This window comes from Heptranchias perlo, chromosome 22 (assembly GCF_035084215.1).
Source record: "Heptranchias perlo isolate sHepPer1 chromosome 22, sHepPer1.hap1, whole genome shotgun sequence".
Taxonomy (NCBI): domain Eukaryota; kingdom Metazoa; phylum Chordata; class Chondrichthyes; order Hexanchiformes; family Hexanchidae; genus Heptranchias; species Heptranchias perlo.
In genome coordinates, this window is record NC_090346.1 from 29,451,942 (window position 1) to 29,477,969 (window position 26,028).

The window sequence follows — 26,028 nt, forward strand, 5'->3', positions numbered from 1 at the left end:
TGTAGCCCTGTGCACACTTGACAGTCCCTAAGCATTGGCTCTGTCTACTGTGCCTAATCTCTGGATTTATTTAAATGGGTTATGGCGTTAGATGTATTCCAAATTGGGCAAACTGAACCCAATTAGATTTGTCAGTAGCTCAGATTGGAGACCCTTCAACATGATGATTGTTTTCCACAAATATCAGAAACAATCTTAACAAAAATAAATGATAGTAAAGAAGAATAAGTTTGAACAAGCAATTGGATTACTCTTAGGGAGAAATGATATTGTGGACAGAAGTTCTGATTAGCTAAAGAAAGAATATAAAAATATGGTGGGTCAGGTCAAAGAAAACAAGGCTTCAGGTGTTAAAATAATGCTTCAGGTGTTATTTGAGACATTGAAAGAATGAGCATCATAATTGATGAGTGGCTGTTTCATTGCTGTGTATAGGAGAGCACCTGATTTTATTGGTAAATGGGGGTGAACTTGTTCTGGTAGAAGGAAGTAATACAGGAATATTGGTCTACATATAACTAGGTGGTGATGTGATAGAAGCAATACTTCAACTACATTTCGAGGCTGGAGGGCAGGCACATTGTTAAATATGGCTGAGCCAATGATAATTGCTGTGCATCACTTAGGAAGAAATAATGTACAGAATTAAGAAGGAAATGGAAGTGTAATAAAATATTTGAATAGATATATACAGGTGTTGAAGTTTTTGATTGCTATGTAAATGCTTTTGTACTGATGTAAAGAAATTGGAAACAAGCTACAGTATGTATCTGGTGAAAGTATAGCTATTTTTGGTATCACAGAAACATGGCTATGAACAGGAATGGGGTAGGTGGAGTTGGCAAAGTACAAAATATTTGATAAAGATAAATCTGTTAAACTGCTGGAGGAGTTGTGTTGTTGTCAAGCTGCTATTGATAGGATTAATGTAAACAGCAGAAGGAGAGATGGTAGAGTCAATGTGAGTAGAAATTAGTAATGATGAGATAAACAAATAATAATTGGCAGTTGCTATTGACTGCCAGCTCAAAGTGAACATGGAAATAATGAGCTGTTTTAGGGTAAACCAAGTTGGTAGAGTGGGCTGTTTCTCAACCAGTAGGATCAGGGAGACTAGGATAATACTAATTTGCTGTCTATTTTCCGTAGTACACCAGATATGATTCTCACGATAGTGCATCTGAGTGACTGCAGAACTTAAAGCAGCCCAAGTAGGTACCTGTATTTAAAAAGAATCACAAATTTAGCTAACTGCAGGCCCATTAGACTAACATCAGCAGCATCAGTGAAATAATAGCCTGGATTTTCTGATTGGTATTATTTTAACACTGGCAGTAGTCCATTTATTTTGGGCTACCAAAGTGTTAAAATAATGTCAGTCAGGAATCCAGACCAGCAAATCTATTCCAAGGGTTAATTTAGTAGTTAGTTTAAATTTAGATGGGTAGATCCTCCCTGACAAACGTTCTTGACTTTGAGAATATTATGGATAAAGTAGAAAATGGCATACCTGAACATATTTACCAACTACAAGGCACAAGTCAGGAGTGTGATGGAATACTCTCCACTTGCCTGGATGAGTGCAGCTCCAACAACACTCAAGAAGCTTGACACCATCCAGGACAAAGCAGCCCACTTGATTGGCACCCCATCCACCACCCTAAACATTCACTCCCTTCACCACCGGCGCACTGTGGCTGCAGTGTGAACCATCCACAGACTCGCCAAGGCTTCTTCGACAGCACCTCCCAAACCCACGACCTCTACCACCTAGAAAGACAAGGACAGCAGGCATGTGGGAACAACACCACCTGCACGTTCCCCTCCAAGTCACACACCATCCGGACTTGGAAATATATCGCCGTTCCTTCATCATCGCTGGGTCAAAATCCTGGAACTCCCTACCTAACAGCACTGTGGGAGAACCTTCACCACACGGACTGCAGCAATTTAAGAAGGTGACTCACCACCACCTTCTCAAGGGCAGTTCGGGATGGGCAATAAATGCTGGCCTTGCTAGCGACGCCCACATCCCATGAAGGAATAATTTTTAAAAATAGACTTCCAGGAAACTTTAGACTAAGTTCCAAATTAAAGATTTTTAGTTAAACTAAAAGCCACAGGAATTCAAGGTAGAACATGGATTTTAAAAAAAGGAAATCGAGGGTACTCATAAGAGCTACATTGTCAGACTGTGGGAGTTTTGAGCGGAGTTCAGCAAGGGTCAGTACTTGAACTGTTATTGTTTTCAATCAATATAAATGACCTGGATATCAAAACCAATTAAACTTGTCAAATTTGCTAAAACTGGGAGAGCACAAATAGATCTTGTAAAAGGATTTAATCAGTTATGCAATTATACAGACCAGTGGAGTTCAGCAACTTCTGCTGTTTTGGTTCTTCTGCTGTTTACATTACTCATAAACAATATTTGCATCAGGATAGTTGGAGTAATATTAATTAATTTTTACATAAAGGGACATTAAGAAGAGCAAAAATAAGCAATGAGGATGATTGAGATTTGAGGCTCTAACATGTGTTGAGAGACTCAATAAAATGAACAGAACTTGTTTTCATTGAAGAATGAGAGAAGGCATGGTGAGAAGTGTTGGTAATGGCGATTTGTTGTGGGAAGTAATTTGTTAATCCTTATATCCGCTCAGAAACTGGCGTTTTTGCTACCTCTAACAGTTTTTACATAAAGTTTCTCCTCAAACCCCCAGATCAACCAACTAAATTGTGACCAGTTGCATTCCACAAGTGGTGCATCCGTAACCCAGCAACTGTTCTTTTCTCTGCACCTTTAATAATGTTCCTTTCACACTTCTCAAGCAGCCTGATTACCCTTTTTGATATGACTGAATTTGGTAATCGAGCCGTGGTTGAGCAAAATACGCTTAGAAAGGCTCCCCAAAAATGTAGAAAATGCTGATTTAGCCACAAGTCAATTGCAAAAAAAAACCCAGTCTCATTGCAGCACATATTATTGGTTAATTAATCATTACAAATGTATGGTAAATGTCACGAGTTCACCATTAAATGGTATTAAGATCTCTCAAGATAGATTACAACAATTAAGACTAAATACTGCAGAGCAATTGAGTTCTTCGATGAAATAACAGAGAGGGTTGATGAAAGTAGTGCAGTTGATGTTGTGTACAGTATATGGACTTTCAAAAGATGTTTGATAATATGCCACATAATTGTTAGAAAAATTGAAGCCAATGGAATTAAAAGGGCAGTGGCTACATGGATACAAAATTGGCTAAGAGACAGAAAGCAGAGAGTAGTGGTGAATGGTTGTTTTTCAGACTGGAGGGAAATATACAGTGCTGTCCCCATGGGTTGGCATTAGGACCACTGCTCTTTTTGATATATATTAATGATCTGTACTTGGGTGTACAAGGCATAATCTCAAAGTTTATAAATGACACAAAACTTAGAAATGTAATGAACAGAAAGGAGGATAGTAATAGACTTCAGGAGGACATAGACAGACTGGTGAAATGAGCAGACACATGGTAGATGAAATTTAATGCAGAGAAGTGTGAAATGATGGATTTTGGGAGGAACAATGAGGTGCGGGATTATAAACTAAATAGTACAATTTTAAATGGCGTGCAAGAACAGAGAGACCTGGGGTGCATAGTAGGGTTGCCAACTCTGGCTGGACGTATCCCTGGAGATGTCATCATGTGATCTCCCGCATCCACCCGCCCCAACCAGTCAAACATCCTTTTTTCCCCATCTCCAATATTTTTATAACCAATAAAGAAAAATGAGAAAAAAAAACAATTTTTTTCATTGCCCCGATGTTTTTCTCCCAGCTTGCTTGCAGTGGTGTGCAGGAGATTAATCTTTAATTACTGGAGACTCCAGGACAATCCTGGAGGGCTGTTGATCATAGTTCACAGACACAAATCTTTAAAAGGGTCGGAACAAATTGAGAAGACTGTTAAAAAGGCATAAGGGATCCTTGGCTTTATAAATAGAGAAATAAGGGGGAATTTTAACCCTACAGGACTGGTGGGACAATGGAGGGGTGGGGGTGGAGGATAAATTCTTAAAAATGGGAAACCCAACTCTAACCCACCGCGAATGCGCCTACTTCTGGGGTGGGTTGGGGGTCGGTAAGTAATCTGCTCTCGAGAGGCGGGATAATAATTATAATATGTTAATGAGGCTCCGTGCCTCAGATTTTGGCAGCCATTTGGACTTAACAGATGCAGGCCGGGTTTCCCGGGATTCGGGAAACCTGGCAGCTGAAGGGAGGTGTGAACTGCTGGATCTAGCTAGTAAGTGCTTTTCTAGCACTGTTCATGGGCCAGGAGGAGTAGGAATGCTCCCCCTCTGGCCCTCCGAGCTAACCTGCAGCGATCTGCCAACCCTCACCGCGATCGGCCGACCTCCCCCCCCCCCGCGATCTCTCCACCCTCCACCCGCAATCCGATCTCTCCTCTCCGTGAAATCACCCCCGTTATCTCTTTTCCCCCCACAATCTCTCCTTCCGCGATCTCTTCGCCCCACGGTCTCTCAGCCCCCCCCCTCCCCCCCCCACCTTCGCTATCTCTCCCTCTCCCCGTGATCTCTCCACCCACCCCCACAACCTCTACCCCCACAGCGATCTCTCCCTCCCTTCCTTTTCTCCGGTCCCCGGCTGCGGCCTTGTACAGCAGGCTTTCCCACCTGTCAGCCAGCCAGCCCCTCATTCTGGTCGGGCGGGAAACTGAGCAAAAACATTCTAATGAGGTCCTGCCGTTAAATTCGGCAGGACCTCATTAGTACAAAAGTAAGGAAGTTATGCTAAACTTTTATAAAACACTGGTTAGGCCTCAGCTGGAGTATTGTGTTCAATTCTGGGTACCACTTTAGGAAGGATGTCAAGGCCTTGGAGGGGGTGCAGTGGATATTTGCCAGAATGATACCAGGGATGACAGACTTCAGTTATGTGGAGAAACTAAAAAAGCTGGGATTGTTCTCCATGGAGCAGAGGGGGTTAAGGAGAGATTTACTCAAGGAGTTCAAAATTATGAGGGGTATTGATAGAGTAAATAAGGAGAAACTGTTTCCACGCACAAGAGGGTCGGTAACTAGAGGATGCAGATTTAAGATAATTGGCAAATGGAGGGGTGGGGGAGAGGATAAATTCTTAAAAATGGGAAACCCAACTTCTGGGGTGGGTTGGGGGTCGGTAAGTAATCTGCTCTCGAGAGGCGGGATAATAATTATAATATGTTAATGAGACTCCGTGCCTCAGATTTTGGCAGCCATTTGGATTTAACAGATGCAGGCCGGGTTTCCCGGGATTCGAGAAACCTGGCAACTAAAGAACCAGAGGGGAGATGAGAAGAAATATTTTTACACAGTGACTTGTTATGATCAGAAAAATGGAAAGGCGGAGGTCCTGCCGAATTTAACGGCAGGACCTCATTAGAATGTTTTTGCTCAGTTTCACTGCTTGAAAGGGTGGCGGAAGCAGATTCAATAGTAACTGTTAAAGGAGAATTGCATATATACTTGAAAAGCTAAAATTTGCAGAGCTATGTGAAAAGAGCAGGGGAGTGGGACTAATTGGATAGCTCTTTCAAAGAGCCGGCACAGGCACGATAGGCTGAATGGCCTCCTTCTGTGCTGTATGATTCTGTGATAATTAAATACATTTTTCAAATTAAATCTCATTAAACTACTCCTTGGGCTGTTCATGAAAGTATATTTTTGCTGTAGTTCTGTATATACGTTATTACTGGTCTCTTCTATGGCTTCACACTTATTTCATTAAATAATACAATAACAGATTGTTACAGCATATTTGACCCCCCCCCCCCGACAAGTTTACACTGATGTATTTCTCCATATGAGCCATGTAGTCATATCTCCTGCTCACTCTCCTTGCCGCTTTTTTTCAAGCAACTACCTAATTCCCTTTTAAAATATTTTAGGACTCTGCTTCAGCAATGATCTGTGGCACCAAATTCCACGTTCTAACTACCCTCTGTGTAAAGACATTTTCACTAACCTCCCATTCACTTTTTTTTGTGATAACCTTAAAGGTGTTCCTTCTTGTTAGCATCCTGCTGGCCAGTGGAAACAATCTGTAATTAGTTTTTGAAAATTATTCTTTAATTTTTGGTCTAGATCTTCCCTATTCTTTGTATAATTCACTCTTCAGTCTGAATGAGTTGACTCACTTTTTGTTGTTATTCCCTTTGTGTAATTCTGCTGGAGTTTCTCATGATTAGCCCAAACCAAGCAATATTTTTCTAATGTTTCATTTTACTTGGGATCTAGACTCAGATTAGCAATAAAAATAGAAGAAAGTTCTGTTACTGGTCTTGCTCTCCTGTTTGTCCACGTCTTTTTGGTTACACTTTACACAGGGGGAAAATGCTTACTTTTGTTAACGACATCACTGGGAGAACAAACTTGGAAATTTTGAAGCTGAAGGTGTGAAAGAGCTAAATTAATGAGCACACATTTTAAATTAGAGTTACTGATGCAACCTGAATTAATGATTGCAGCTGCATGAATATTAGTTCATTAATGGCTGGTATGGGAAATGGAAATGTCACACTGGAGCAATAAAGAGGTATTCATTCGGCATATTGGGCTGGATATTAACTTGGAGCTGGAAAGATAGTGGGGGGAGGATTTTCGGAAGGGAAATCCAGAAGTAAGAGTTTCCGACACGTCGGGACGAATTTGACGGTAGGATGTCTTCAAACTTTTTTCAGCAGGTTTCGTATCCAACAGCCAGTCAGATTGACAGACTGCCTGTTCAGCGGGAAAGCATCCAGGGAGAGATCAGGGTCTTTGGGTTTTGGATGGGGCGGGCGATTGTGGGGGAGTGGGGGAAGTCAGACATTGTTGGGGGGGGAGGATTGGGACGCATCGGACATTGTGAGAGTGCGGGGGGAGTTCGGCCGACCGCGGGATGATAAAAGGTAAGTTTGGTGAGCCACGGGGAAGCACTCCTGCTCCTCCTGGCCCACAAGCAGTGCAGTAAAGGCACTTACCTCATGGATCTGGCCCTTCTTGCCTCCTTTTACCTGCCGGGATTCCCGCGGCCTGGGAAACCCGTGTCGGAGTCATAAATTATATTGCCTGTTAAATTCAATTTAAAATTGCCTCATTAACATATGATAATCAGTTAATTTGTTCTGTTATGTACCCAACCGCCTGTGCTAGTTATTGACCAGTGTCCGACGAGTATGTTACTCACAGGCAGCAAACTCGTCACCATTAAACCCAGGAGTGGACGCATTGGAGCCAGGTTATGGTCACGCTGCAAAATTCTACTATTTTAACTTCCCATCTGCCCCCAACCCACCCATTCTTGGGGGTTAAAATTTCCCCCATTGTTTTTCTTTTGTCTTTGGCCTTGGGCCAGAGGGTGGCAGAACTCTGGAGTCCCACTGTCCTCTGGGCTGCAGGATGACACAGGAGACAATTACATGTTCCCCAACCCTGCCGGTAGAAACCCGGGCGCTGGACAGAGTGAAGGAAGCTTTATTCAGAAACTAACCCACTGGGGATTGCTTGATTCTGATATTTAGTGGCAAAAGTGGAAAGGCATATCTTTCCCAACACGGACATCCCTCACCTTTCATCACAAAAAATTGCCTCTCCCCCTCCCCAAAAATTGAGTTGTTTTGCTTTTGACTAAGGACTTCTCTTGTTGAATTATTTAATGAAATTATTTATATACATTGCTAAAGCCCTTGTGTAAACAGAATGTGTAGTTATACTTCATTGGATAAAGCAATCTTGACAAAATGACTTCCATTTGTCAATAATCAGTTATAATTAATAAAAATAATTAATAAAAACACACTATTTTGTGCATCAGTGCAGCAAAAGGGCTTATTTAACATGCCAAGACAACTTTTGGTATATTGATGGAAATAATTCTTGAAAAGCTTTTAATTTTCTACATCTTTTCTCTTCTGTTAATGTGGCGATTTCTGTGATTGTGACTCTGATTCAAATTTCATTGTTGCCTAAAGCATAAAACTGTCACATGTAGTGTCAGTCTTCCAATGAACAGCATGGTTATGTAATTGACTTGGTTTTCTGTAATATGGGAGCTATATGTAGATTTTTATTTAGCAAATCTGCTTGAGGCACAAAGCTGTGTAGTACAAAATAGCAGTGAAACATCACCACCAATGAGCAATGAAAATCACTCAGTGCAATGCGGATAACATAATGAGGCCCTATTCAGAGTGACGTTTATCTTCTCCTCTACAGACCTGTCGACTGGGAGTTTGAGTTGCATTGCCTGTGAACGTTCAGACCTTGAAATCTAAGATGGCTTCCACTCTCTTCTCTCGACAACTAACTTATATGTTGCAGCAGAACCTGAAGTTTTCATTGCCCCGTGAGTATTCTCTCATTCATAAGAAATTATGTGAAATATGCAAAATTTCATCTACATCTAGATTTACAGTCCTTTCAGCTTCTACGTCAAGATGGTTACTTCGTTGGTGTGGGGCACAACAGATTTCTCAGCCATTCATTCTTCTAGAGAATACATTTTCTGTTACACAGTGAGTTACAGAGCTGAATCAAGCTATCTGAAAAGTGGGGAGGAAGAAGTGAGGAAGTGAGATACTTTATCACAAAGGCGACGTAACCTATGTTGCTTGCTTGCACCATTTGTTGGTTGCTCAAGAGCAGAAATAGGTAGGGCCCTAACCATGTATTCTATTCATTAGATGATGGTTTAGGATGGGCAAGAACCCAGTACAGTAGTAAAATGTAACAACTACATAGATCTGCAGTTGGGTTTCTGTGTTTGGTATGACACAATTTAGTATCTGTTCAATTTTACTTCAAGATTATGAATTATTTTTTATTTTAAGAGAATCTTTGGTAGATTTAGAAGAAAGGAGGTTAGATGTTGGTACTGACTTTTAAATATTATAAAATTGTGCCTTTAATATTTAAGAAACATTGAATGTTGTGGTCATACAGTGTGCAAAAGGTTATTCAACAACAACTTGCATTATATAGCACCTTTAATGTGGAAAAGTGTATCTAGGTGCTACATAGACGTGTATGGGAAATGGAAACTGAGCCAAGGGAGAGGTTAGGATGAGTGAATAAAAGCTTAATCAAAGAGGTGGGTTTTAAGGACAGTCTTAAAGGAGGGGAGAGAAGTGGAGGGATTCATGGAAGGAATTCCAGAGATTGGGACCTAGGTGGCTGAAGGAAATTTTGGAGATTTGTTAACCAGTTTGCAATGTGAATTCAGATAACACGAAAGACTGTTTACATGGCCCTGGCAAGGTGTCTACCATTATACGTGGAAACGGCAGTATTTTAGAATGATGTCATTTTCACATTTACAGATGTTGTCATTATTTGGACATTAAGGGAATCCAGGGTTATGGGGACAGGGCGGGACAGTGTAGTTGAGGTAGAAGGTCAGCCATGATCTTATTGAATGGCGGAGCAGGCTCAAGGGGCCTACTCCTGCACCTATTTCTTATGTTCTTATGTTGTCCTGTCCTTCAGAAGAGACAGTAAACTGAGGCCACGTTTCCCTGTGTTTGTCTGGTTCAGGTTGATGGCACTATTCAAAGAAAAGCAGGAAAATTTCCAGATCTCCTGACCAGCATTCCTCCCTCAACCAACACATTCCAAAAAGGGATTAATTGGTCATGGCTGTTGTGCAATATTGTTAGCATAGAATGGTTACAGCATTTCCCTATCTAACAAGTCACTGGCCTAGGAATTCGAGTGCACCCAAAAACGGGAGTGCAGGGGGTGCAGGGCACAATCTCTGCACCTGATTGCCTCAGGGCAACCCAATATTGCCTGTCAGAGGTGCCATCTTTCAGATAAGATGTTAAACTGAGGCCCAGTCTGCCCTCACAAGTGGACATAAAAGATTCCATGACATTATTCGGTGAAGAGCAGGGGAGTCCTCTTGGTGTCCTGGTCAATATTTATCTCTAAATAAACATCACTAAAATGAATTATCTGGTTCTTTATCTCAGTGTGTAAATGCAAGTAGCATGGTAAATAAGGTTGGTGAGCTGCAGGCACAAGTCGCCACATGGGACTATGATATAGTGGCAATAACAGAGACCTGGCTCAAAGAAGGAATGGATTGGGAACTTTATATTTCTGCTACAAGGTATTCAGGAAAGATAGGGAAAGAAAAAAAGAGGGAGGGGGTGGCAGTATTGATCAAAGAAACTATTATAGCACTGGAAGGGGATGACGTAATTGAGGGGTCAAAGGCAGAATCTATTTGGTTAGAATTAAGGAACAATAGAGGAGCTAATACGTTACTGGGTGTATACAATAGGCCACCAAATAATGGGAAGGAGAGAGAGGAGCAGATTTTCAGGCAAATTACAGAAAGATGCAAGAACTATAGAATAGTGATAATGGGGGACTTCAATTATCCCAATATAGACTGGGACAGTAACAGTGTCAAGGGCAAAGAGGGGGAGGAATTCCTGAAATGTGTACAAGAGAACTTTCTTGATCAGTGTGTTTCCAGCCCAACCAGGAAGGAAGCAGCACTGGATCTAGTTCTAGGGAATGAAGTGGGGCAAGTGAACCATGTTTCAGTGGGGGAGCATTTGGTGAACAATGATCATAATATCATCAGGTCTAGAATAGTTATGGTTTAAGGACAAGGAACAATCAAGCATAAAAATACTTAACTGGAGGAGGGCTGATTTCACTGCGTTAAAAAAGGATCTGACTCAGGTGGATTGGAATCAAAAATTGATGGGCAAAACAGTAATTGAAAAATGGGAGACCTTCAAGGAGGGGGAAAGGAAGGGTATCCAAAGCTAGAGCTCCCTGGATGACTAAAGATATAGAGATTGAAATGAAACAGAAAAAAGAAGGCTATGACAAATATAAGGTTCATAATACAGTAGAGAACCAAGCTCAATACAGAAAGTACAGAGGAGATATAAAAACGGACAAAAAAGGAAATCTTCCTGTGGAAGCAGAGGGCATGGCTGAGGTACTAAATGAATACTTTGCATCTGTTCTAACTAGAGAAGAGGATGCTGCCAATGTAGCAGTTAAGGAGGAGACAGTAGCGATATTGGATAGGATAAAAATAGATAAAGAGGAGGTACTTAAAAGGTTGTCAGTACTCAAAGTAGAAAAGTCACCCGGTCCAGATGGGATGCATCCGAGGTTACAGAGAGAAGTAAAGGTGGAAATTGCGGAGGTTCTGGCCACAATCTTCCAATCCTCCTTAGATATGGGGGTGGTTCCAGAGGAATGGAGGATTGCAAATGTTACACCCCTGTTCAAAAAAGGGAGAGGGATAAACCCGGCAATTACAGACCAGTCAGCTTAATATCAGTAATGGGAAAGCTTTTAGAGACAATAATCGGGGACAAAATTAATTGGCACTGGGAAAAGCATGGGCTAATAAATGAAAGTCAGCACGGATTTGTTAAAGGAAAATTGTGTTTGACTAACTTGATTGAGTTCTTTGATGAAGTAACGGAGAGGGTTGATGAGGGCAGTGCGGTTGATGTTGTGTACATGGACTTTCAAAAGGCCTTTGATAAAGTACCACATAATAGATTTGTTAGCAAATTTGAAACCCATGGGAGTAAAGGGACAGTGGCAGCATCTATACAATATTGGCTAAAGAACAGAAAGCAGAGAGTAGTTGTGAACGGTTGTTTTTACAGACTGGAGGGAAGTATACAGTGATGTTCCCCAGGGGTCAGTATTAGGATCACTGCTCTTTTTCATAAAAATAATGTCCAATCTCAACATTTCGTTCCAGCGCCGCCTTCCAGTCCTCTCTTGAGAGCGGATGCCCCAAGTTGCACTCACAGGAGCCACATAGGTTTCTGTGCTGTCTGGTGTCGGGGCGGAATGAATTGAGTAGAGTGTTGTTACAAAAGTTGAACATTCATCTTGTTTTGTCCACCAAGAGACATCCTCAAATAAATCCAGTTTGGTCTGACTATATTAATGAAAGGACAACTGAGTCCATTCTGGAGCCCAGGAACTTGACCTGTACTTAAAATTGCAGTTTAAGAGGCCTGTATGAGCCTGTATGGTGCGTAGGCATTTGGTGCGTGCCTGGATTGAGGCCCAGGCCCCAAAAAGTCACAGCTCCAGACTTCTGCCCAGTGTCTCCAAGCAGGAAAGCAGTTAAATTTAAAGTTTCCAAGTTGACAGAATCAGCTGATCCACCAACACAAACTTTAAAAGCAGATTTGAAGCACAAGGTTGGACTGCATACAGTAGTGAAGAGCATCCCCAATAGGCCTACAGCCACCATCACCGGAATTGGCCCTCCTCCCCGCAAAACATGCTGCCCTTTGCTGCTCAAGCCCTCTACTTACCTCTCTGAGAAGAGGAGCTGAATAATCCTCCATCTCTCCCTATGCTGGCCAACAGGATTGAGGCAGCAGCTCACCTTCCACTGAAACGGCAGCAGGCTCAACCTGTTCCTTTCACCTCTCATGTGCAGCAGCCATTACTAGTCCTACTCTCCCCTTTCAAGATCCTTACATTAAAGGGAAAGCACTCACAACAGGGGACAGCCACACACTGACTAAACCCTCCTTCAAGACATGGTCAGTGACACCCTGCCCAACGCAAGAGGATTGACACAACAAGACACTGTCCAATGCAACTGCTGCATTGCTTCCTGTTCAATCTACCCAACAGTTTGTCATCTGATGCCTACCCTGCCAACCTTCCAAGGAATGATGCAAAACCCACATGACCCAGGACACACCCTGGCAATACTTCATAGACCTGCTTACCAAGATCAGAAGGCTCAAAAGCACTTTCAGAAACACTCTCAAGACAATACATGTAGAAATCCATGAGCTCCACACTGCAAACACCCAAACAGAAGCTTTTTGGACATGCTAGACGCCAGCCTCGTTGTGGAGCATAGTGACCTCAAAGTTTTTTTGTAAATGCTTTCTTCCGAAAGTGAGAAACATGGTGAGCGACGCTGTATAATAGTTCCATTCTTGAGGCAGCTGCTGGGACAAGAAAAGACCAGACAAAGGGTTGTTAAACTTCACCAGTGTGCCAAAATCTAGTCTGACACTTTCTGATTTGTATCTGCTCAACACTTGGCATTCATGAGACATTGTAACAGAGGTGTTCATATCTGTTAAAGTTATCAGCAGATAATGCCAATGAATCAACAAGTCACTAACTTCCTGGATCAGGGGCCAATATGAGCAATGACAGGGCCGGGATAGATGAGTGGCTGCCAAACACATGGTGCAGGTGGGTGCCAAAGAAGCAACCCAAGTGGCACCATACAATGAAGTGTCCACCCGCTGACCATTTGAGCTCTGGCAGAGGTCAGTGTTGGAGGACATTGGCAGGTGTGATCCTGGTGCAACTGTCGGGATCGCTGCCCATGGAATTTCAGGGCCACTAAGTTTTTCTTAAAGCTAATTCTGTTTGATCTCGTTGCAAATAAGCTGTTAAAACAGGGTTCAATATCTTTTGGTTAAATAAAACAGCCTACATTACAACTGGAGTGAAACAAATCATTTGTAATTATGTTACAGTTTATATATCCATTCCCCCACAATGTATATTGTTTCAAAGAATTCTGGAAAGGAGTCCTGAAAAGTCAACACTGTCAGAACCATGGCAGCAGCCGTCTGAGCTTCCATGACAGCTGTGTGAGCTGTCAGGAGAAGCTCCATCATGGGGGACGCTACTGTGGTGTTGATGGAGTTGACTGCTTGGTCTGTGTTGGGCAGAACACTCTTCATGCTCTGCACGAAGCTTTGAGACAAGTTGAAGCTGGAATGCTCCATGCTCTGCGACATTGTGCGCAAGCTCTCTGGCAGGCTGCCCAGAGAACCTAACATTTTCTGGTATATGCCCATCAGTCATCTTCAATAGCCTGGGCCCTCGAAGTCAGCATCTGAGTCCCCTGCAGCAGAACTAGTATACAGTCGCACCCTCTGGCGAGCTGGCACTTTTGGCGTCCTATCCCCCTGCCCTAGCTCCTGTGCATTTGTACCCAGTGATTCACCGTGTGAAGACACCTCCTCTAACCTAGCCTCTAAAGTTGTGTGGTGCCAGTGTCCAAGCTGGTACTAGCAAGGGTGAGATTGAGTGAATAAAGGAGTGGAGAGAGCGGATCTCAGTGGTAAATAAAAGGAGTGAAGAGAGTGGACCTGAGCGGTGAATAAAAGGATGGAGAGAGCGGACCTGAATAGTGAATAAAAGGAGTAGAGAGGGCGGACCTGAGCGGTGAATAAAAAGGAGCGGAGAGAGTGGACCTGAGTAGTGAATAAAAGGAGCGGAGAGAGCGGACCTGAATAGTGAATAAAAGGAGTGGAGAGAGCGGACCTGAGCGGTGATAAAAGGAGTGGAGAGAGCGGACCTGAGCGGTGAATAAAAGGAGTGAAGAGAGTGGACCTGAGCGGTGAATAAAAGGATGGAGAGAGCGGACCTGAATAGTGAATAAAAGGAGTAGAGAGGGCGGACCTGAGCGGTGAATAAAAAGGAGCGGAGAGAGTGGACCTGAGTAGTGAATAAAAGGAGCGGAGAGAGCGGACCTGAATAGTGAATAAAAGGAGTGGAGAGAGCGGACCTGAGCGGTGATAAAAGGAGTGGAGAGAGCGGACCTGAGCGGTGAATAAAAGGAGTGGAGAGAGTGGACCTGAGCGGTGAATAAAAGGAGCGGAGAGAGTGGACCTGAGCGGTGAATAAAAGGAGTGGAGAGAGCGGACCTGAGCGGTGAATAAAAGGAGTGGAGAGAGTGGACCTGAGCGGTGAATAAAAGGAGCGGAGAGAGTGGACCTGAGCGGTGAATAAAAGGAGTGGAGAGAGTGGACGTGAGCGGTGAATAAAAGGAGTGGAGAGAGTGGACCTGAGTGGTGAATAAAAGGAGCGGAGAGAGTGGACGTGAGCGGTGAATAAAAGGAGTGGAGAGAGTGGACCTGAGCGGTGAATAAAAGGAGTGGAGAGTGTGGACCTGAGCGGTGAATAAAAGGAGCAGAGAGAGCGGACCTGAACGGTGAATAAAAGGAGTGGAGAGAGTGGACCTGAGTGGTGAATAAAAGGAGCAGAGAGGGCGGACCTGAGCGGTGAATAAAAGGAGTGGAGAGAGCGGACCTGAGTGGTGAATAAAAGGAGCAGAGAGGGCGGACCTGAGTGGTGAATAAAAGGAGCGGAGAGAGTGGACCTGAGTGGTGAATAAAAGGAGCGGAGAGAGTGGACCTGAGCGGTGAATAAAAGGAGTGGAGAGAGCGGACCTGAGCGGTGAATAAAAGGAGTGAAGAGAGCGGACCTGAGTGGTGAATAAAAGGAGTGGAGAGAGCGGACCTGAGTGGTGAATAAAAGGAGCGGAGAGAGTGGACCTGAGTGGTGAATAAAAGGAGCGGAGAGAGTGGACCTGAGCGGTGAATAAAAGGAGTGGAGAGAGCGGACCTGAGCGGTGAATAAAAGGAGCGGAGAGAGTGGACCTGAGCGGTGAATAAAAGGAGCGGAGAGAGTGGACCTGAGTGGTGAATAAAAGGAGCGGAGAGAGTGGACCTGAGTGGTGAATAAAAGGAGTGGAGAGAGTGGACCTGAGTGGTGAATAAAAGGAGTGGAGAGAGTGGACCTGAGCGGTGAATTTTAAAAAATCAATAAAAAGACAAAAAGTGACGTCACAGAGGAGCGCCGAGGGTAAGTCAGTGTAAGTATTCAGTTTACTGGTAAGTGCTTTTAGTGGTTATTGTATTTATTGGTTAGTGTCTTCAGTGGTTCGTCTGTTGTGTTAGTTTAAAGCCTTAAAACTAAAGAGTTAAAAAGAATGGGAAACTAGTTTAAAGTAGATAAATTAATTAGTTTTTTAAAAAACTAAAAATAAACCAAGTCACTTAATTACATAAAAACTTCCGTTATTGGCTTTGTCTGGATATGTTCTTTTTGACTGAAATGGTAAAAATATTGAATACAATTTCTACAAATAACTTTACCCTTGGAATACTTGGAAGATTGAGAATGGTGGGAAAAAATGTTTCCATTTTGAGATGAATTTGCGAACAGGCCTTGTGCTTCCAGTAGTTCCTTAGAATCTTATAAATAGTTATTTGTCTGGAATCTTTAAAAAGTAGGTGTGCTGGGTGACAATTCAGAAATTTTCCAACCGTATTTTTTGTATTAATCATACTTGCTGCCTTAGCAGCTTTTAATGTGAATTTTCAGTTATTCCAACAAGAATTGGAACAGAGTGGAGCTGGTATCATCACGATGGCTGATACGTTAGAATAGTTTGTTTATAAATACAGGAAGGAAAGGACAATCTTTGTGTGATGTGGAAGGAATATTTGAATAAAAAGGTTACTTCTTTCAAACATACGAAATGAACCTTTAGGATGTTCCTAATGATGTGTTAAGGATGTATCCACAATGTAAAAAGAACAGTGATAGCCACCAATGTGTATATAGGACAATGGCTGTGTACTCTATGCCTGCGGACAATTTGTATCTTATTTTCAAAACAGATCTGCCAAATGTAACACCACAGAGCACGTCTAATTTGACGCTAACAAAGTTTGGAACTGAATTGTTGGTTCATCATCATTAATCGTAATCAACTTCATCATCAGTTCCTGAAGTAAGCTTAAAGCTGAATCGTTAGCTGTGAAAGGCTTAGAACATAGGCCACTTTGCAGTTGCAGTCCATAAATTAAAATGGAAAAATCTGTTTCTGTTTGCTAACTCTTCAGGCTTTTCCTGTACCACATGTCCTTGTGTCTCCAGTGACTGTCAGTTTTACTGCATTTAAGTTTTGCAGTGTTGCACTGCCGATCTGAATCAGTTTTGTAGGTAATGATGATTTGTCCAAAGGACATAATGAACAGAACTGTTGAATAGGAAGATATGTTTTATGCCAGGGTTTTACCTGGATTTGGCATAACGCAAAGCTGAGTGCTAATTAAATACAAGTGGAATTTTTAAAAAATGATTATACACTGGTAAACCTTACACAGCATTGTTCATGGGTAGTCTGGGATCTGTAACGTGCAATTTGATGTTTGCAGTAGTCCTACTGCAGCCAAAACAAGACAGTGGTTTGTCCATTGCTGTAATACAGAAAATGTATTGAAGCAAGATTACTGACTGACTCAAGGCCAAAATATTACATTCCTTACTGATGCTGAAAGATACAGACCTCACTGATATAATTTTTGTATTCCTATTTACCAACTGTTTTTAAAAAGTTGCTTAAGACGCCAGTAACTTTCTTCTTTGCCATCGCTCCTGCTTCGTGCACACCTGCTCTCCCGTCAAAATCGGGCCCACAGTTTTTATTTGTCTGCTTAAACTGAATAAAACACTGAAAAACAAATATGAATTATTTTCACTTCGTGCCATGGTCATTTGTAAATTTTATGCTCTGCTTATTCCCTAGGAGATAGAACTCCTCAATTCTTTTCTGCCTGGTTGTCATGTGACATGTTGTCATGGTACATTCTAGGCATTGTAGTTGCATTGGAGCAGAAGGAAGATTACAGCTCTCATGATACGCATCTGTCTTTTACACACATACGCACACATGCCATTTCTCCAAGGTTTCTACCAATCTTCCGCCAAAGTTATGACAGGAGATCGAGAGAACCCTGCAGATATTGCAGGCCATTGTTTCTAGCAGTATACACCACATGAGTGAAGAAATGTTTTGTGCGATTTGATCACTTAGTTTTGCGATATTTGCCCAGTTAATGAATAATGGCTTTAGGGACAGAAAATTGAAGAATTTGATTCCTTTGTTTTCTGCTGGTTTCTCAATCTCCATTGGTACTTTTTGATTTGTTCACATTTCATCAGTCGGATATTTGATTGGTAACATTAGATTTGGTTATTTGAGACAACGGTCACCTTTTTGTAAGTATGAATTTAGCAAGATTATTATGGAGTTGCCGCCGTCTTAATGAGACCTGTGCATTGGCAGCAGCCCCATCACTAAACTCAATATTAAAGTAACTTGTGTTTCTGTACTGAATCAGAAGACCCCACTCAAGTTGTTCATCCTGGCACAAGATGTACTTGTGATATTTTTATGATCTATATTATGGTGCTCGTGCTTAAAGAGCTAATATCACGCCATTTATCCAGCTACAGAGACTCCAAAACTTGTTACATTTGTAATAAACCAACTTCTGATATGGCCTTGGAAAACAGATTAGACTTCAGACTGTATTTTTCTATCCAATCACATTTTTTGTTTAGTAATTAACCAAGTTGTCATGGCCTTGTCCTTCATGTATCATTTTAATACACAGCATATCACGACTGTTGTTGTTTCATTCCAGGCACAATGGCCTCAATGTCACCTACTGCAGCCTGGATGGAGCCCATTGCATAAAAGTTAAGGGCCACAGTAACCTTGACACCGACAGGCAGTGCTGTTTGAGGCTCCAGTTATAGCTGTAGCAGGTGCCATAGCTTTGAGATAGCCTACTTGGTGAAGCGCAGATGCCCGATACATTGGCCCCAATATATATGGAAAGGGTGCGGGGGAACACAGCAGGGCCGGGCATGTGGAGGTCCTGCCGAATTTAATGGCAGTAACTCATTATAATCTTTTTCTTCTGTTTCCCACCGAATGCCAGGTGGGAAAACCTGCAGCAGGAGTCCGCAGCCAGGACCCTTGGGGACGGTCCTGTAAAATGTGCAGATCATAATCCAATAAAAAAGAGTGCTATAAAAGGCACTTATCTTCTCGAGTCAGCAGCTCCCGCCTCCCTTTTACTGCCAGGATTCCCAAGTCCTGAGAAACCCACATGGCAACTGTTAAATTTAAATCAGGCTCCCAATTGCCTGATTTAAATATGTTAATGAAGTGTCCCGCCTCTCCACAGAACATTCGCACGACATGAAACCCGCTGCTGTGAAAATGGCAATGGCCGCAGACACGGCGGATTGGGGACGTGTTCCCCATTTCAAAATTTTTAAACCCCCACCCTGTCCCGCCCGTCTTGGGGGTGTTAGTATCTAGGCCATTGCTTCTCAGTGTTGAGGTATGAGAAGTGCCCTGCGGGTATGGATTCCCACACACTGCCCTTCTCCCTCTTCTTGCCCTCTCCTGCCTTATTTGCTACTCTCCCTCCTCCAACAGCCCCAAAGGCAAACCTACCAGGCCACCTGTAACTGCAATGAAGCTATTTTCAAGGCAGACAAAAATTATCCTTTTAAATGCTTCTGACATGCGCCCTTGATGCCTATGGAGGAAACTGATCCAAAATGGCAGGTAGCACGGAATGAGTGCGTGCATGCCACCCATCATGTTATATTCTTAGGCACTCATTTTATGGCTATAAAATGGGCGCAGCGCAATCCAGTTTCTAGGCCAGTGTTCGTTGTTCCTGAATGTCTGATTATATCGCCTGTTGTCTGCTCTTTTTTTATCCTTGTAGAGACAAGTGCCTCATTATTTTTTTTTCTACTGAATTTCATGCATTCCATACTGGTGTCATCAGCCATGGCTCCAAGGGAATATCCTTGGTTGCCCAGGAGTCACCATAAATAATGGTGGGACTGTTAACTGATACAGCTTCCAGAATACCTGGCATCCACCTGCAAAATATAGTACATAAAGAACATAACAAAGGTGAAAGGAGCCCAAGTGGCCACACAGGTTTGGTTACCCTTGAGAAACCAGCTACTCTGGAAAAAGAGCCCAGAGCGTAAGGAACAGGGGTGGTTGGGAGGAAAATGGGCTGGAAACCCAGTCCTCTGCTCCACCCTTCCACCCCATTGGCATTTGCAAGGTATGGGGGGGGGCGTTGGTGAAGGAGCAGCCAGCAGCTGTTCTGGCTGTGATGAAATTCAGTATGGGATGGTGAAGCGGTGGTATTTCAAACCACCCAATTTTTGCCCACTTCATTGGTTGGGACAGCAGAGGAAAATCTGCTCCCATACCTCAGAAAAAAAGATTATTGTAATGTTTCCAGTGCAGTCTTGGTTTGTTGCAAACTGCAGCCTTTCTGGCATTTTGCTTTGTTATTGGATCCCTTTCAATGCTAATGAGAACCTGCTCATGGTAAAATTGCCCTGGTAATGACATCAATTGACCCTCGGGAACAACGTTGTTGGTTCTAAGCCAGGTGTAGCTCAGCTGTGTGATGCTCATCTCCTGAGGTTACACAAATTCAATCGTGAGTTCTGCATTTGCTGCTGAAGCACAGAATATGAACGATATTTGCTTGTGTGACTGATAGATTCCTCCTCTTCTTCCCAGTTCTGGCAGCACATTGTATTTCTTTGCATAAAGTTAAAACATGCCACCTCAATAAAGATTGAATGTTGCAAAAAGGATTATGATGTGCACATTCAGCACAGAGCTGTTGATGTGTGTGTGTGTGTGTAATGACTGAAGTATATACGGTATTTGTGGGGTGGGGGGGCGGGAAAACACATTTGTACTTTTCTTCCTTCACAAATTTAAATGCCTGCGGAGCAGTCAATGCAGAGAATAGTGCTACATTACCCATAAAGGGAGGAATTGCAACATTCAGATGAAGCCCTCCGACAGTATAAATTGGAAAGTTTTACCAGGAAAAGCTGCTTTTAAAAGAATCACTGGAGTATAATGCCCACTTTACAATGCTGCCATGAGTCTAGGGCAATATGGCAGAACCACTTTTATGCACTTTTATATTGCTGAAGTATCATCGACAGCAAACTCACAATTGTCTTGTCATTGATGGCACTCTAGTACAAAGCTGGCGACCACTTAGACCTGACAGCATTGGAAATCCATATTCTCATGGGTCTCATAAGGTGCTTACAGGTCCCCACTTATTAACCATTGCATGAGCTTTCATTAGGAATCACCTGCAATGGCCTCTCTTCCTGCTCGTGCACTGTTACCTCTGGAGTCCCCCAAGGATTTATCCTTGGCCCCCTGTTATAAAATCAAGCCCATCACCAGAATGTTCTACTTTGACAGGGGTGGAAAATGGGTGATATCGGATCGGCTGCCCGTTTTACAGTCCGCCCAATTTTCCTTTCCATTAAAGTCAATGGTAAGGAAAATCGGGCAGTTAATTGGGCCGGGAATTTTCTGGTAACCGTAACTTTGTTGGAATCCCCATTTACACACATTAATGGAGTTTCCGCCGCACTTTCGGCGAAGTTACGGTGGCAGCGCGGGAGCAGGCTCGAGGAAATTCCTGCTCATTCAGCAGCACTGTGGCACAATTTGAAGTGGTCAAGAAATAGTCACCAACCTTGATCAGTCTTCATGACTGGAATATTATGGTTTGGGATTTCACCTAATTCTTCAGTGTTGTGGTCAAGGCAGAGTGGCAGTTTCCATAAGCAGAGCGAGTTTCCTGTGAATGGGAACCTGTGCTTTTATACCTGCCACGAGTAGGATTCTGTGCAGCACTAACAATCACTCCTGACTAGTGTAGTGTACCAAAGATTAATTGGGATGCCCACCACATTCTCCTGTTGTCTCTGAAAGGCAGTAAATATCAGTGTCAAACTATTACTTTCAGGCTAAACTAAACTAAAATGTAAGATAATACGCAGAATCAAAAAGATACAAGAAATTATTGTACAATACTTTTTTAAAAATCTAATCAGTCCTCAGGGGGGAATAATACCCTCTGAGACATTTTTCTTTCACAATCCAGTAATAATCAAGATTTTATGATGAAACAGTCTTTCATTGACTTCCTGATACAATGTTATATTTGTGCAGAATGATTTCTATGTCAGTTTATGAAGTCCAGATGAATTATTAAGAACTGAACTAAATGTAATGAGAAGTCTCCAATATGGGAGTAGTTTGCATTCCATGCTAATGAGCAGGTATCCTCACCTCATTTGGGATTTGCGCATCTGTTAGTACTCTCTAATCTTGTATAATTTGATTAGATTTGGAACAAAGCCTCTATACCTTGACTGATTTACAGATCAAACAATTTGCCCTGTATTTTGCTAACAAATGAGCCCTGGTCTCCATTTTGAAGTATTGTAGAATCATGGAAATAATAGCACTGAAGAGATCAGTTGGTCCATTGGTCCAATGTCAGTGCCGGGACAGGCTCTTCAACGGGAGCTATCTGCTCTAATCCCATTTCCTTACCCTCTCCCTGTATCCTTTATGGAATCATAGAAGTAATAGAAGACGGTTTGCATTTTAACACAAATTATTTCAAAATGTTAAAACTTAAATACAGAAATGCAACCTATTTGATGCAGAACAAACATCCTGCTTTTATTATAAAGAGTAAACCTATTTATGGTGTGGCATGCTCGCGTTGTCTAATGACAGGCTGCTGAATGCTCTGCCTAAGGCAATCTATAGTAGTTGAGGGCCGTTTGGCTCTTGTTGAGAATCAGTGTCAGGTGATTGAAGACCCCCTGAAGTTGTCTTGTCCCTTAGCGCACAAGTTGGATAATATTGTCGCCATATTCAATTCAGTACCAGAAGGTTGTGGAAGAACTGCTTTTCAGATGATGTTGGGACACTAAATTAACTATGGGGTAAAGCTTCTGCAGGGCTTCTCCTGATCTCTTGCCATAACTTCAGCAGAAACCCCGGAGAAATGATGTAAGTGGCCGTTTGTGCTATTTCTCCCGGGTTTGCACCGATCTCATGGTGGGAAATTGGGTGACCCCCTGCAGAAAGCCTATCCCATATGTTTTGAAGATGCATGAAGGAAGTTCTTGCATTTAGCCAGCTGCCAATTACAACCGATAAAAATGGAAAATGCAAGAACTACACAACAGGAACTTCAGTTACGTGGATAGACTGGAAAAGCTGAGGTTGTTCTCCTTAGAGCAGAGAAGGTTGAGAAGAGATTTGATAGAGGTGTTCAAAATCATGAGGGGTCTAGACAGAGTAGATAGAGAGAAACTGTTCCCATCGACAGAAGGGTCGACAACCAGAGGTCACAGATTTAAGGTGATTGGCAAAAGAACCAAAGACGACATGAGGAAAAACTTTTTTACGCACTGAGTGGTTAGGATCTGGAATGCACTGCCTAAAGGGGTGGTGGAGGCAGATTCAATCGTGGCTTTCAAAAGGGAATTGGATAAGTACTTGAAGAGAAAGAATTTGCAGGGTTATGGGGAAAGGGCTGGGGAGTGGGACTAACTGGATTGCTCTTGCAGAGAGCCGGCATGGGCTCGACGGGTCGAATGGCCTCCTTCTGTGCTGTAACCATTCTATGATTCTATGAGTATCATCTGAAAGTAGAAAAGGTGGATTAATGTTTGGGTGGGGAAACTTCATTAAAATTCTGACTAAGCTCTTTACCCCAAACATTAACCTGTTTTTTTCCTTTTCCAGTGTTTATGGACCTGTTGTGTATTTCCAGCTTTTCCCAGTTTTATTCAAATTTCCAAAATTTTCAGGGTTTTTTTTAGCCTCCACTGAAAACTAGTTCAGTGGCAGAACAGTCTTTCACCAGTCCATTTGAATAATGCATGAATACCTTAAATGTGAAGCAATTCAATGGGTAAATGCATGAGTGATGCACAAAGGACAGTGTTCAGAAATGGACATCCCTGTTGCAAATTCACTTTTTTGTACAAATTTTGTAGTGTTGAAATCCAGTAGTTAAAGTATTCGATGGGTCATTAACCAGTTCCCCCGCAAAAGTACATTCTGAGTTTTCGTCATGTCCAGGTCGCAGCCAAGTGATTGTTGTGGTTTTATTCTTTGTAGTGGTTTAATACAACTGAGTGGCTTGCTAGGTCACTTCAGAGGGCAGTTATGAGTCAACCACATTGGAGTGGGACTGGAGTCACATATAGGTCAGACCAGGTAAGGACAGCAGGTTTCCTTCTCTAAAGGACATTAGTGACCCAGTTGGGTTTTCACAACAATCCAACAGCTTCATGGTCACTTTATACTGATACCAGCTTTTTATTTCAGATTTTCTTTTTAAACTGAAATCAAATTCTCAAACTGCCATGGTTTAAACTCACATTCTCTGGATTAATAGTCCAGACCTCTGGATTACCAGTCCAGTAATGATGAACTCACAGAGACTGGTCTGCAGAGTAAACATTGAATGTAACAATAATTATTAATGTACTTTCAATATGTTTAAACAGCTAAGCAGTACATTGTAAAGACAAACTTTCCATTTATGTATTTTTCTGCAGACTGATAAACCTGTTTCACTTATCATTTCTAACTGGGTGACAACTTTTTAAAATCACACAGGTACTGCTGAACAAAAAGCTACCAATTTAATTTGCTGTCATTTAATACCTAGAAGGCTCACCTGGCTGGGTGAAAAATTAAATGAGACAGCCAGGTGTCAGGTGGCAACTATACAGTTTAATGAGCAGAGAAAAGAGGGAATTAAGGAATCAGGTGAATATCAGAAATCCAGGTATCCAAATTCCTGAGTACAACTGTAAGAGGAAAGATTGATAATCAAAAAGAAGTATTCAGATCCCAGACGTTGGGATAATCCAATCACAAATAAAAAAGGTCTGATTGTATTCAGCATTCTCGTTTCATCAAATATTTTTTGCGGCAAAATGACATGGAAATTTTAAGAAGAGTTAAGTATTTTTTTAAATACTGCATGCTTTTGAAAATAATGCATTTTCACAAAAATTATTTTTTTATTTAGAATGGACATGTCACAATAGTGAGCGAGCAGAAGAAATAGTAAGAACACATTTTGCTTACAGAATTTTTCAGGCTTTTTCTCCCAACAAATTCCAACTCCTGATGCCTAGTCCATCACAGATAGTAAGTGAATGTAGAGCCACTGGGCCAGTGTAATGATCTATCATGAAGAAATAAACTCCATGATTTTATTTTATTATATCTTCTCCACTGCTCCCAAGCGACCATTTCCATGTGAAGTTAGACAGTGTCAGTGGACTACTCATTATATGAAAAATAATCTAGTCAGCTAATAGGCCAGCCAACTCACAGAAGTATTTTGCCCTTCTCTGCTTCTCTCCCCCCATAAAATATTTTTGACATTTTTTAAATGAAGGATGTCACATGATGGTGTGCAAGCGTATTCTGTTTGTTTTTAAATTCCTCTCCCTTCCCCCGCTGGCTCCTGCTTTATTACAACAATCTGGAAGTGCGAAGATTTATGTTATTTTACTGGCATGAGCAATAATTATCCAAATGTTTCATCAGATTTTCAACAAATTCCATAAACAACTTCCTTTCATCAGACACTGTGCTCCAATCATGGATATGGCTACTTAAAATGAACCCTGTTTCTGTGAACTGGGCTCACTGGTTAATTGTTAAAATTTAAATATGTTGTAATGTAAATATGCTTACTTAACAAACAATCCTGGCATAAATATTGCAGAGAATCTCAGTCGATCTTTTAAAGTACAAAATTAGATTATACAAGTATCGTGTAAATATATTGCATCACTTGTCATACTGCGTTTAACACAGTGCCTTATTACTACCTCTTGACCTCGGCTCATATGCTGTTCAGGAAACTGCTGTTGAAGGAAAGGCTTTAGATTTGAAGCACCCAAAAACATGCATATTTTTACCACTCTTAAAAATAAAAATTTATAATTTAGGAGATTAAAAGAGCTTCCATTCATCATCACTGTGCCTATGAGACTAGATGGCCAGAGTGTGTTACAGTGTAGTTTACATCCTTTGAATCCCAGGTATTGCTTACGCACCAGGAACAGTATTGTTCCACCTGGTTGTTTTCAACATAAATTTGTTTCAGGAAGGAACCTTTCAAAAGCTTTGATCAGAACAGCAGAACATTGTGTAATGCTGCCCTTAAAACTCTAAAATATGCAGATTATAACTGTTGTCTAAAGCGAATACATCAAACACCTCCCCTGCCCCAGATTAGTATCTCATATTAAAACTCTTCAATATAGTCTCTTTCACCCATTCAATTTAAGAAGTGATCACATTGTTTTCAAACCTGATTTAATATTCTACCACACCACAAACATGTTTTTCTTTGAAAAGTGCCAGAGAAATTAATAATTCAGGGTAAAAGTAAAGCCAGGGCTATTGACAGAGCATAAATGCTGCTTTGTCTCGGGATGGGAGGGGGGGAGGCA

The 26,028-nt window shown here is 42.0% G+C and overlaps 1 protein-coding gene across 1 annotated transcript in view; it reads left to right on the forward strand.

Annotated features, from left to right (window-relative positions):
* abat (4-aminobutyrate aminotransferase) overlaps positions 1 to 26,028 on the forward strand; it is a 185,317-nt gene that overhangs the window by 51,207 nt on the left and 108,082 nt on the right. Inside the window, exon 2 of the mRNA XM_068003182.1 lies at positions 8,248 to 8,377. Within this exon, the coding sequence (XP_067859283.1) occupies positions 8,308 to 8,377 (70 nt within the window). The 5' untranslated portion in view covers positions 8,248 to 8,307. The remainder of the gene's footprint in view (positions 1 to 8,247; positions 8,378 to 26,028) is intronic.